This window comes from Crinia signifera, chromosome 7 (assembly GCF_055691185.1).
Source record: "Crinia signifera chromosome 7, ASM5569118v1, whole genome shotgun sequence".
Taxonomy (NCBI): domain Eukaryota; kingdom Metazoa; phylum Chordata; class Amphibia; order Anura; family Myobatrachidae; genus Crinia; species Crinia signifera.
The window spans coordinates 152,674,217-152,688,855 of NC_139223.1; the positions used below are offsets into that span (position 1 = coordinate 152,674,217).

At 42.4% G+C, this 14,639-nt stretch overlaps 1 protein-coding gene across 7 annotated transcripts in view; it reads right to left on the reverse strand.

Moving 5' to 3' along the window:
• Positions 1-14,639, reverse strand: part of PKP4 (plakophilin 4) — a 247,002-nt gene that overhangs the window by 43,177 nt on the left and 189,186 nt on the right. For all 7 annotated transcript variants that reach the window (XM_083154013.1, XM_083154010.1, XM_083154007.1 and 4 more), the window contains one exon: positions 8,733-8,946. In XM_083154013.1, coding sequence (XP_083010139.1) covers positions 8,733-8,946 — 214 coding nt within the window. The remainder of the gene's footprint in view (positions 1-8,732; positions 8,947-14,639) is intronic.

Genomic DNA, 14,639 nt, shown 5'->3' on the forward strand with positions numbered 1-14,639 from the left:
CCTCAAAAACAGGAAGACCAGATTAGAGTTTGCCAAACAACATCTAAAAAAAAGCCTTACATCGTATGGACAGACGAGACAAAGTTCAACTTGTACCAGTATGATGGGAAGATTATGAAGAAGGAAAGGAACTGCTCATGATCCAAAACATACCACCTCAACAGTAAAGCATAGAGGTGGAAGTGTCGGGTGTGGTATAACACCCTGACAGTAAGGATTCTGACAGTCATTAGCCCGTCATCGGTATTCCGAGTGCAGGGATTCAGACAGGGGGGTGGGGGGGGGGTTGCGCAATGAAGTCCTTGCGGGCTCGCTTCGCTATCTCGCCACCTATTTTATCCTCCCTCTGCTGTGGGGGTCATGGACCCCAATGAGGGAGAATAGCCGTCGGGCTTTTAGCAGTTGGGATTCCGACATCGGGGTAATGACTGCCTGAATCCCGACTGCCGGTGGTCCTCCCAAAGTGTCATGGCGTCGGCATGTATGGCTGCCAATGGAGCTGGTTCCCTTGTATTTATTCATAATGTGACTGCTGACAAAAGCAGCAGGATGAATTCTGAAGTGTTTTGGGCTATATTATCTGCTCATATTCAGTCATATGCTTCAGAACTTATTGGACAGCGCTTCACAGTGCAGATGGACAATGACCCGAAGCATACTGCAAAAGCAACCAAAGACTTTAAGGCAAGTGGAATGTTATGCAATGGCCAAGTCAATCACCTGACCTAAATCCGGTTGAGCATGCATTTTATTATTATTATAATTTTGGTACTTGTTTCCTATCTGGGCGCCCAGGTTTTCAACGTACGGCACCGTAATGAAATCGTATCGCATCGCATCGGATTCGGTACGCAATGATGTACGATGGCATACGATGCTATCCGTTCCGATCCGATTTCATTTTAAATCGGATCGCATCGCATGCGGTGACGCGATCAACCCCGATTTTTACATTGGAATCAATGTTAAATGGTCCCTGAGACCCGATTTTACATTGATTTCAATGTAATAACCCCGCAAACCCACGATTTGTATAGGAAACCCCCCCCTGATGGTTTAAAATGCGCCTCTATTGTTAACGCCACCCCAGTATTGACGTCAACCCGAAGCGTGGCGAGCGCAGCGAGCCCCGCGGTACGTGGCCTCCGACTTTTTCATACCCCCACTATCCACGTCGGCGTGGAGTTGAGAATAGAATAGTGTGGCGAGCGCAGCGAGCCACTGAGCCCGAAGCGTGGCGAGCGCAGCAAGCGCAGCGAGGGGACTCGGATACCTGTGAAGCCCGCGAGGGGACACGGATACCTGTGAAGTATCCGCGTCCGCTCGCCACGCTTCGGGCTCGGTGGCTCGCTGCGCTCGCCACACTATTCTATTCTCAACTCTACGCCGACGTGGATAGTGGGGGTATGAAAAAGTCGGAGGACGCGTACCGCTGCGCTCGCCACGCTTCGGGTTGACGTCAATACTGGGGTGGCGTTAACAATGGAGGCGCATTTTAAACCATCAGGGGGGGGTTTCCTATATATCCTATGGGCCAACCATAAAAGCGGGAACGAAATCGTATCGCATCGCATCGTTCAATATCGTGTATGTGCATTTGTGGTATCCGATGCGATCCGATTTTTATACGGAGAATAGCATGGTGCGCAATTAACGTAGCGGGCGCCCAGATAGGAAACAAGTACCATAATTTTATTTATAAGGCGCCACAAGTGTTTCGGATTGCCGTACAAAGGAACAGTACAATGAGACAAAACTTGGCATAACAGAATAAATATCAAAAATAGAGTACAAATAAAGAGCGCCACAGTTCAATACACATTACAGCTTAAATATAAGTAGTGAGGACTCAATCAACATACTATAAAAGGCTTGAGGCCAATGATGGAGAGGAGTATTCGGACAAAAATGGTCACTGAGTGTTTGAGTATAGGAGGAGAGGGGAGACAGACAGATTACAAGAGGTGCAAGCAAGTGGGTGGTGGCCAGATAGCAGGATGTAAACAGGCAAGGGGTTGGAGAACCTATGCAGTGGAAGGGTACGCTTTGATGAATAAGTTTTCAGTGCCCTTTTGAAGCTTTGGAAGGTCGGGGAGAGTCTAATGGAGCGAGGGAGTGCGTTCCACTGAAGGGGTGCAGTCCTGTACTCTAGCGTGGGAAGCAGTAATCAGGGTGGAGGAGAGACGACAGTCGTCGGCCAACCGCAGAGGGTAGGAGGGCGTATGAATGGAGATGAGGTTAGAGATATATGCAGCAATGGAATTAGAGATGGCCCTGTATTCGAGTGTGATGTGTTTGAAGAGGATTCTGTAGGGGAATGGGAGCCAGTGCAGATTTTGTTGAAGGGGCATTTCACTTGATGAAGACAAAACTGAAAAATGTCCCACAAACAAGCAAAAACTGAAGACATTTGCAGTAGGGCCTGGCAGAGCATCACCATGGATGAAACCAAGCATCTGGTGATGTCTATGCGTTCCAGACTTCAGGCTGTAATTAACTGCAAAGGATTTGCAACAAAGTATTAAAAAGTGAAGTGAAAGTTTGATTTAGGATCATTTAGTTTGTTCCATTACTTTTGGTCCCCTACCGTTGTAATTCCTACACCATTCACCTGATTTGGATGTAAATACCCTCAAATTAAAGCTGAAAGTTTACAGTTAAAGCACATCTTGTTTGGCTCATTTCAAATACCTTGTGGTGTATAGAGCCCAAAATATGAGAATTGTGCCGTTGTCCCAATATTTATGTATCTGACTGTATATAGCTTAGCAAAGAATTTTTTTTCAGTGGCTGTGTGAAATAAAAAGTCTCCAGAAAGGCTAAAATAGCTCAGCTGATAATGAAAAGATCATGCATGGATGGATGCATGGATGGATGTCCATCATCTTGCCTTGCAAAGAGCAGTCACCAAGGTTCGGCATTTTTGTCCAAAAACATAACCACCACTTAAGTAGAGTGAGCTGTTTGTATATCTTATACTTGATGTTCCCTCTATAAACCTAAAGCTGTGTACACATGCTTAGATTTTTCCGTTTTCGATTCACTTTTGCTTATAGAAGCAAAATCAAATCCACATCGAATGGTTTTTAGGACAATTTCGATCTGCATTCGATTCGATGCGTGCTCCCGTTTTCTCAAAATCAAAAAGAAAAATAGACTGTGCAGCCAAGGAAATCTCGAATTTGATATAGTAAATCGAATGAGTACATTGTGCCTACATTGTGAATTCGATATTGAATGCAAAAGTACATATCTAATGCTAAATTGAATGGGTAGATCTAATGCCAGATCTAAAAGAAAATCGAATCTAAAGCAAAACGAAGTGTGTGTACAGGGCTTTACATACATGGTTTGGAAGGTAAATGACCCCAATCTCATCATCACAAACTGGTCTATGTTCCTACAACCTTCTTTCCTGCATAAATGTAAAGCAAATTCTTATTTTCCTCTCATGTTCATTAATTGGATCTAGGTAAAAGGGGCGGTAACCAAATTTCTTGATTAATATAAAGAATGGTTTGTATAGGACCAGCGTAGTATACTGCGTAGTGAGCAAAATACAAATGTCCGTCATAAATAAGAACCTGTTATCTTATTAGAACAACAAAGCACCATAAATGTGCTCAACTCCAAACACGTAAGGAATAAAAAAAAAATCTATCCTAAAAACACGTCAGAGTTTCCCAGTGTACTTCTGTTAATTACCATAAGATCTAAAGTGATTAATTTCCCCTTAAGGAAATGTCAGCAGCGCAGCAGGCACTTTTATTGATCTGTCGTAGAGTTTTTCTTCCCTACATCCTCTAATTTCTTATTTCAAATACCAGACAACAGCTAAAATAGCTTTTATTGGAGAGTGCAAAGAGCGATTATAGGCTTACTATGGAGAGATAAAGGGAAAACCGATAGAAAACCAAAAACATATCACTTCTTTACATGTATATAAGGAACTTTTCTGTGTTCAGCCTGGAAGCTCCAAGAACAGCCTAAAATATTGGTGCTGCCTGACTTTGGCGGCACTAAGTGGCTCAGCCACTAAGATTAGAGGTCACATATCGTTCGGTGAGATTTGCAAACCACCACTTTTTTTTTCTTAAATGTGTTGCTCCAACGGTGCCAACCAACCAATCAGCCCTTGCCTAACATTTTTTGGTACTTATGTAATATCTGGGCTCCCGTTTTTCTTATGAGACCGTGTCCCCTTGCGGGGCTCGCTGCGCTCGCCACGCTTCGGGCACGGTGGCTCGCTGCGCTCGCCACACTATATAAAATCAACTCCATGCGTAATTGGATAGTAGGGGTATGAAAAAATGGGGTGCATTTAGCATGGGAGCCCAGATAATACATAAGTACCCATTTTTTAATTACAGGGGCAGATGTATTAACAAGAGATAAATGCAAGGGTGATAAGGAGAGATAAACGTCCAGCCAATCAGCTCCTTACTGACTTTTTTCAAACACAGGCTGTAACATGGCAGTTAGCAGGTGATTGGCTGGATCTCTCCTTATCACCCTTGGATTTATCTCTTGTTAAAGTTTAGTACATCTGCCCCAATATTTGTGACATGGCAGGCAGGAGCTGATTGGTTGGCTGTTTATCACTCTCCATTTTATCGCTTTTCAAGCTTAGTGCATCTGGCCCCTAGTGAGTTATGAAACTAGTTTAAAACTTACAATATGATTAGAAGCATAAGTGCCTGTAAATAAATATAAAAACGCAAATACTTTTCATCTGCATAATATTAACGTAATCAACATCAGACTGCAGTAAAAGTCAACATGCACATTCTGTTTTATACAGGGATGGGGATTATAGTAACAGTCGACTATCTGAAGGACCTAAATAATGACTGAGGATGCTGGCGCATTAAGCGCTTCTCTGCATCCGAGACACTTTGGCCGTAACATTTGATTCTTGGAAACCTAATTTAATTTTTCAAGGCATGTTAGCGAGCAAACGCAGAGGCATACCTATCTGTGATCAGTAACTGTGAAGAGGCTAATGTGTTGCTAGGCAACGTGACATCTGCAGAAGTAAAATAAATGTACACAAGAAAATGGCTGACTGCATGCTTTTATTGCTAAACAATGTTCTCCTGGGCAGCCCTGCAAGACGCATCTAACCATTCACTGTTCAGCTTTTGTTTTGGTTTCCACTAGATACTGATAGGATAGCAATGAGAATGTACTCTCCCCCCCCCCCCCCCCATCCTTTTTTTGCAGAGCAATAAATGTAGCTGAATGGAAATAGTGCCGAGGAATGCCCTTGTCAAACATGGTTGGCTTCTGAACACTTTAAATACTAGCAGGAAAAGGAAATGGCAACACTTATTTTTTAAATGTCGAGAAAAGAAGGTGAAGAAACTATATTGTACACAATTGTGGGTTTCATTCAAATGTGAAGAACAGAAACTTTTCACATTTTATTAATACATTTCAAAGCCCGATGTCCACCCACGCAAGCCACGCATGCATAGCCGCACCATCCAATAAACCACCTACATGCAGCAATGAGAGGCATGGTGCAGCAAAGCGTAGAAATAGGATGGCCGATTCATGTAACACATTCCCCCCGCCCCAGTGTGGTTGCCTGTGTCCCCTGTACAGCTGCGCAAAGGAGTGCCGGCTGTAATGGGTGGGGACCTGCAGATAAAATTCACCCTCCACAATCACTTCCACCATCCAGACAGCGAAAAGGAGGTTCGTGGCACATGCCCCTTGGACTCCCTAATTATTCCTGCACTGGGACTAATAAAGCAGAACTTGGAACAATGGAGTAGATCAGTGTGCCCCCTTCAGGGCTGGTGCCCAGAGGTGACTGCCTTCCATGGTCTCCTGTATTTATGCCCCTGTGTGGGTGTGGCATTAAAGCTATATTCATGTATGCGGTTTGCTCTTCAGCCGCGGTTAGGTTTTAATAAACTGACTCAGTTAATTTTAATAATTACATCCATCAAACAATATTAATTAGCCTGTGTACTGAGCGTGACTTGAACACCGTGAAATACAGGAACCCGACCGTCACTGGTCAAGAACACTTTGGTTCAGCTAAATCAGTCATTAGCTTCGGAATGAGTTTATGAATACTGCACTTCTCATTTATGAAATATGTAAGAGGAGGGTGGGAAAAAAAGAACATTAAGTTGCAAAATTCATGAAACAGCATTCAATTATTTCTGCCAATATCATAGCAGCTTGAAATTGAATGCTAATGCTTGAGTTAATCAGTAATACTTGGCGTCAAAGATGATTTTAAATAAATAGTAATAATGAACATTGCATAGGGAACAAATTACCCAAACAAAAGTATAAAAGAAGGCAATGCCGCAATCATAGGACACCCTGCATTTCAAACATTATAATTAGTGGCAAAGTAATTTACTCAACTGCAACTGCTCCAATCACAGTTCTGACATTGCCCTGCCTGTCAGACAGGTTTATAAGCTTCCACATTAATAGGACAGCCTTAGTAATAGCCCAGCTGAAATATACAGTAATTGGCACAAATTCCATTCTTGCTATAATAACTTAAACTCTGTGCGGTCACCCTGTTTCGTGCTTTGTCTTTGCAGATGTAAAAACTTAAAAATGTGCCACTAAGTCACATGGAGCAGCCATTCTGCATGTACAGAAGAAAATTCTACAGTCCTATATATAACACAGTGACTACATCAGTGCACTTAAGGTCCATACACACTGGGCGATTTGCAGGAGCGGCTTTGAGTGGCTTTCAGCTCAAAGTCGCCCAGTGTGTATGGGCCTCTAGAGATTCTACACATAAGGCAAGAACTTGGTGATTTGGGATGGTGGCGAAATGAGTGTCGAGATTCTCACTAATCGATTCAGTGACTTTTATAGACTGTACAGGTCATGACAAAATGACTGACCAATTTAGGAAACACCTCTAGTTTCTGATGGAGATCCTACAGTTAGAGAAGGGGTATCATGTCACATGCGTGATGAGGTGGTGTTCAAACTTACAGGGCCAAAAAAATTTAAACAAATCACCAATATCCAGGTTCCACGGTCCCTTTATATTCCCTCTTGCTAAAGCATAGCAAAACACGGGCAAAAACAATAATCTGTCTTATTTTAAATGCAAAATTAGACCTTAAAAGGTGAAAGATTACCAGATTTTTGTTCCAACTAGCCAGGTTCGACAATAAATCTAGGGGTGTGTCCAGCTTTAGAACCAAAATAAGATTAGAGACCTTACAATTAAAACTTTTTAACTATATATTTAGAGCTCCATTCAGTATCAAACAGATGCCAGAGGGCAGTATTCAATGAAAAAATTCTCCGTGCATGGAGAGCGTTTTATTTCGCTCTCCATGCACTCTCCGTGTTCCGGAGGGCTCTCTGCCACTCCTGCTCCCTCTATTCAATGTGGCTGATGCTCTCCGCCACTCGTGGAGAGTCTTAACCCCTGCAGGGAGCAGGGAGCTTTCAGGGAGCCGGAAGCAGCCAGAGAGATTAAAGTCTCCCTGGCTGCTCCAGAGGACTGTGGAGGGGAGGGGGGCTCTCCAGGACCCAGGCTGCACCCCCCTATAGCCAGCGGGGGACCCAGTATTCACTGCACCCGTTTTGTGCATAGTTACGTTCGGGTGCAGTGAATATATGAATATCTAATGAGCGGCTCGAGCGCTCCGGCCCCCTGCTGGCTGCACTGTGTAAAAAATAAAAAAAATTTAAACAAATATTTTTTTTAAATTAAATATATATTCATGTGCTATAAGCACATGAATAAAAATAACATGCCCCTTCGCAGAAAAAAAAACTGATTTTTTGACACCAAAATTTCTTAAAAAAACCTTTTAGTTTAAAAGTTCACATTCCAGCTCTCCATCAAAAGATGGAGAATTGCTACACGGAGAGACACGGAGAAAGTCACTTAGAAAGACGGAGAACATTTCACATTGAATAGGGTTGCTCGCTTTTGGAGAGCAAAATGCTCCGTCCAAGGCGAACAAAGCACAAGTTCTCCACAAAACACGGAGAACTTTTCTCATTGAATACTGCCCAGAGTCCTAAGAACTATAGGAACAATAAGGGCTAATTCAAAACATCAAGCATAGATTACAAGCAAATGTATCAAATGCAGGTTTAACAGCGTATGGCAGATGCAAAGGAGACAAATATTAGTTCTATATGATTCCATAAAATTGAATTGATCAGGAGGTGGACAGTGGACCGCTCCGTGCACTGACAAGGCACTAGCTGGATCACCAAGTAATACAGGTAAATGCAGTCAGTTGGGAAAATGCATGCATCTGGTAACAGCACTCAGCCAATGAATAAGATATAATGGGGCAGATGTATTAAGCCTTAACAAGAGATAAATGCAAGTGTGATAATGAGAGATAAACGTCCAGCCAATCACCTGCCAACTGCCATGTTACAGGCTCTGTTTGAAAGAAGTCAGTAAGGAGCTGATTGGCTGGACGTTTATCTCTGCTTATCACCCTTGCATTTATCTCTTGTTAAGGCTTAATACATCTGCCCCAATATCAGAAATGTTGGAGAACATGACTGTCACTGCCTCATGTTCATTTTAACAATCACAAAAAAAAAAAAAAAAAACTAGGTTAAATCTATGTACAGTTATATCTCAATGATCAGCCTAATATAGTCATCTGAAAATTGTACTATATAATAACTATGAAAGGCAGCAAGTCAGCTCCACAAAATAGAAGCTACTGTATACACCCGCTATTACAGATTATACCACTCACCAGTAACAAGTTCTCTTATTTCTTGGTCGCTAGTTTTTCTCAGTAGTCTAAGGAGGGCGGGGATTCCCCCAGCGTTCTTCACCGCTATCTTATTTTCATCAGTAGATTTGCCATACACTAAGTTCCTCAATGCACCACATGCATTTTTCTGCACTTCCAGAACTTTGTTATCCAGAAGATCAACCAGATGCTTTATGCCTCCCAGTCTGCACACCTGTAAGGGGAAAAACATGGACACATTTTACAGTTTCCAGAAAATGCACTTGTCTATGGATGGCAATGGGTCAAAAACAGTGGACAATGTGGAACCATCCAGAAACTCCCCCATGTCCTAGAAGGTCGACAGCCAATCATTCAGCACAAAAGCTGTAGGTTCCTTTCATGCACCTTTCCACAATAACATAATTAACATAAAATAGACCGAAGCCTTAAGCATAAACAAGCTGGGACATTAGAACAGCTGCCAGGTGCTTCCTTTCTATCATCAAGCCTACAGAACGGACTTTGGTATGTTGCCATTGAAGCGCTAGTTTGCTACTAGCGTTAAAGTGGCCCATTGTACAGGTTTAGAAACTGAATCATTAAAAGTAGAATATTGGTAAAAGGCAAAGAGTAACACACAAAAAAGTGATAGAAGTAAACTTGAAAGGTACTTATAGGTTAAATGGAGTTATTATAGGCAATTCTGCTGTAGAGAAGGACTTGGGGGTCATTGTAGATAATACATTGGGTAATAGTGCACACTGCTCACGTGCAGCAGCAAAAGCAAACTGGACACTGGCATGCATTAAAGGAGAATGGATTCATAGTTACATAGCTGCATAGTAGATAAGGCTGAATAAAGACTTGCGTTCATCTAGTTCAACCTAGGATTTAATAGCTTATCCCTTGTTGTATAGTATGTTCTGACATTTTTAAAGACAGATTATGATTCTTATTTGTACCCATGGATGTTTTTAACCAATAAATGTTTATCCAACCTTATTTTAAACATATTTATTGTTTCTGCTGACACCACTTCTCCAGGAAGAGAGTTCCAAAGTTTAACTGCTCTGACCGTAAAGAATTTTAAGGGAACAAAATCTTTTTTTCTTCTAATCTAAATTTGTGTCCTAGATTCCTTTCTAGAAGTAAAAAGGGTGTTTGACAGTTCCTTATATTGGCCCCTGAAATATTTGTGCATGTTGAGCATGTCCCCCTTTAAATGTCTCTTCTCTAGTGTAAATATTCCCAAATTGCTCAATCTCTCCTCGTAGCTTACATTCTCCATTCCCCTAATAAGCTTTGTTGCTCTTCTTTGGATTTTTTCCAATTCTGTGATGTCCTTTTTATAGTGTGGGGCCCAGAATTGTACTCCGTATTCGAGGTGCGGTCTAACCAATGCTTTGTGCAGTGGCATAATTACTTTTGAGTCCCTAGTTTCCATGCCCCTTGTAATACATGTTAGAATTCTGATGGCCTTTTTCGTTGCTATGTGACATTGAGCACTACACCCCTAGTTTGTTGTCTATTTGGACTCCTAGATCCTTTTCAAGTACTGAATGACCCAATGCCTCCTCGCTTAGGTTATAACTAGGACACTGGTTATGTCCCCCAAGGTGCATGACCTTGCATTTATCCATAATGAACCTCATCTTCCACTTTTTTGCCCACTCATCTAGATTGTCAAGATCATTTTGAAGCGCTGCGACATCCTCAGTTGATTTAATAACTCTGCTCAATTTTGTGTAATCAGCAAAGATGGATACATTGCTGAGTAACCCCATCCCAATATCGTTAATAAAAATGTTAAATAAAACGGGCCCTAATACCGAACCCTGTGGCACTCCCCTTAGTATTGGTATCATATTTGACACGGCACGGTTCACAACCACTCTTTGTTCTCTATTGCACAGCCAGTTCCCTACCCATCTACAGATACTTGCCCCTTATCCCAGGTCCTCAATTTTATTTATCAATCAAATTCAAGAGATGCCAATGTGATAGTGCCTCTTTACAAGGCATTGATGAGACCACACTTTGAATACTGTGTTCAGTTCTGGGCACCGCACCTTAAAAAGAACATAAATGAATTGGAAAAGGTACAGAGATGGGCAACTAAGATAGTAAAAGGTCTTGAATCACTAGAACACAAAGAAAGGCTAACCAGGCTGAATAAGTTTTCACAGGACAAACGGAGGCTGAGAGGAGATATGATCAGTATCTTCAAATAGAGGATTGGGAATTATTCAGAACTGGGAGATGGTTTTTCAATAAAAGGTCTATACTTAAGACGCTCGGCCATGTTCTCAGGCTCAAGGAAAAGAAATTCCGTACTGAATGAAGAAGAGGATTTAACTGGATACATTTTTGGCCACTAAGGGAATCCTGTAGATATGACTTACTCAAGTCAGTAGTTAGAAGTCAAATAGGTTGAACTCGATGGACGAACGTCTATTTTTCAGCCTTAATTAGTATGTTACAAGTACCGACACCTCACTGTTACAAAAATAACTTAATACCATTTCTCATTGCTTTGTGCTAACTTTGCTTAGGCACATAATACAATAGCTGTGCACAGCAGATGACTGAACTCAAAATAAATAAAATTGATGAGCAGTAGCCAAACTGTGGCCCTGTAGGTTACTGTTGAACCTTTGTCACCCTCATGATGGTTCTCGATGCCAGGGGCTTTGATGTTCGGAAGTTGTTTCAGCGCTCAGGCGACTTCTTCTGGTATAATATCTGGTTCCTGCTCATTCTGGCCACCCTGGTTAGCCATTCGGCCTGCTCCATTGCCTGCATATAGGCTCATTGTGCATTCTTGCCACCTGCGCTTGATCTGTTCTTCATCCAATAATAGTTTGCCCTTTTGATCTTTGATGCTCACTGCCTTTCGTGGGGCAAACGGTGCAGGCACCTGGTTCACGTATGTGAAGAGTTTCCGAGTATGCCCTTACTTGTTTGCGTCTTCTAACTTTGTACAGCGCTCGTACCAATATTGTTCCTTGTCCCGCCTTGCTTCTCTGGAATTCGTATTTAAACGTCTGAAATTGGTTTTAATGTCAGAGGCATTTGCTGCTCGTCTTTTGTTTGCGATTACGATTGTGGCATCGCCTAGCCACTGCGATTTTTTTCACTGATCTTTTGTGTGGGATGTTTTTCTCCATTGCGTCCACTATGATTTATTTCATCTCTTCCCATTCCCTGTTGACTGAGGAAATAGTTGATTTGGTTCCTATGCTGACCATGTATATAGGCGACGCTTAGGCTGTTGGAACCATGTATTTGAAATCCACAGCCTATTTGTCTGACAACAGTGCACCAGCCTCGTTAGGCATTCCTAAACCAAATTTGCCAACTACTGGTGTTTCTTCTCCAACCCCCACTTTTCCATCGAAGTCACCAACCATAAAGATGATGTGGAGCTTGGTCAATTGAATGTTGAAGATCTGCGTAAAATTGCTCGATGTCCTCCTCTGATGTGGGTGCATAAGCCTGGATCAATCCCCACTATACAGACAACATATATCACATATTTTCTTTTTCTTCTCTCTCCCATCCTCCTGACTTCTACCTTGCTGGGGGAACATATTATACAGCCCATCAAGAACCTTTGCAATATGGTGGATTGTTACGCAATAGATAGACATGGACACACAAGGATCGGTGCTATCTACGTAACTATAATTGAATGATGTTTGTGTGTGTGTGTGTCTCTCCATTTGATGTCTATGCGATCCCGATTTTGACTATATGGTCAAAATCGAATGTCATATTGTACCATGTGTACACAGCAGAAGTTCGAAGATGGGTTTAATCGGACAGGCCCTTAAGGGTGCGGTCATAAGGGTTCATGCTATATATGTTGTTTTCAAGCATTGTGCTATGTGGTTGGAAAGCTTATGACTTTATGATTGTGAGCAGGGCTTTCCTACCTCAATGTCTGCCTTATTATCTAGTTTTGTGTTATTACTGTTTTCATCAGTGGCCCAAGGTGATGTCATCATTGCGTTGCTGCATACAGTAATTCCCAGAGACCTCCGGCAGAATAAGGGTTTCAATGCATAACCTGAAGATGGCTCCCATATGTGGTTATTACAAAGAAACTGCAACAATTTAGGTGACACATGTTTACATGATACATGCTCAGATAGGTCTTTAATGCAGTAAATAGCTCACTTAAAATAAATTCAGTAGCTACATAAAGCTATAGGAATACATCAATGTATCCACACGCACTTGGAGAAAACCCCCACTCGCTGCTGTATATCCTCTTTTCTGAGAAGCCGGCATGTTGGTATATGAAGTGAACTCGCTGCTCATAGCCAGCTAAGAGCAAATGTAAACACTTGAACAGTGTGTGGCAGGAAAGTCATTTACAATTCAGAGCATGTACTGTGGCAGCAGCAGCAGACTGGCCGCGTTTCTCTTGTTGCTGCTCCTGCTAACTACATAGAGTAGCATACGGGAATATCATCACTTTACAGATCGGATGTTATGGTACATACTATAAATCTTCATCCTATATGAAGCGGTCAGGGCTGTGATCACATTTTTACACCTGCGGTATATTGTTCTCGCACTGTACTAGTAACTTGGAAACCTTTATATTGTATTAGGGCAGAGGTTCAAAACGCCGGACTCGAGGCACCCAAAGGATCCAGGTTATAAGTATATTGATTGCCCAGCACACATAGTTAAATCACCTGCCAAGCATGGACAACCTTCAGAACCCTCTGTGTTAGTGGTTTACAGATCACCTGCAAGCATGGGTTGAGTACGGGTGATTTATGTTGTACTACTAGACCTACAGAGATACATATGGATGACCAGCAGTTGGGATGCCGGCGGCTTAAAGGAGGGAATCCAGACAGGAGTCGGGTATGGATAATTATGCTTCTCTCTGCACCCCCATTAACAATCCCATCCCGCAGCCTAATCTTTGCCTACGAGTGGATCAACACCATAACCTGTAGCCTAACCCTAACCACCCCGCAGCCCAAATGTAACCCCCCCTGCCACACTTATGTTTGGCATCCCAGCAGTGGGGATTCCGGCACTGGTATACTTGAGGTAGTTGGAATGCCAACAACAGTACTGTGTATGTCAGCATCCTGACAACTAGCCAGACCGTGCTACAAAATAAAAAAAAAAAACTTACATTACATTTTCACATCAGTGTTGACTCTTATCGTACATTAGGAATTTCTGTCATCTGAAAAACCATTTGTTTCATGGGGCGCAGGGAGAACAAGTGATGTTTCTACATTCAGAGGGGACCCTGGGAAACACACCAGAGCCTCCGACCGTGCTCATTGGTGACAGAAATAGCGGCGACAATCGCTGTTTAACTTCAATATGAAAGTGGACAGCCGCTTCTCAATATAGCAGACAACGGAGCAGATGTTCTAAGCCTTGGAGAGTGATATTGTGGAAAGAGATAAACTTCCAACTAATCAGCTCCTAACAGTTTTGAAACACAGCCTGAAAGATGGCAGTTAGGATCATATAGACTGGTACTTCATCTCACTTTGTACATGTGAAGTGTACTGCTTTCTGCACTTGTGAGACGGCGGCCCGCCCTTCCCTTCATCTGGTCACTAATGGCAGATGGAGTGGTGTGAACGTCCAATACGTTTTTAGCTGCAGAACACGACCTTGAGGAATTGTCTATTGGTAATGTTTAAGGCATTGCGCCAGATTATTATTACATTTTATTTATAAAGGTGCCGCAGCGCCTGCAAAGGGCATAAAACGGAACAGCACTGGGGGACAGAACTTAACATTACACTAAATAAATAACACAAGTACAGGTAACGGGATACGGTCACAAGGTCCACATGGCTTAGACACCTGACATGGGTTGGAAGGATGACAAGCATTAGGTCGGCATTCAAAAGGACAACATTTTTTTTTCTCCCGAAT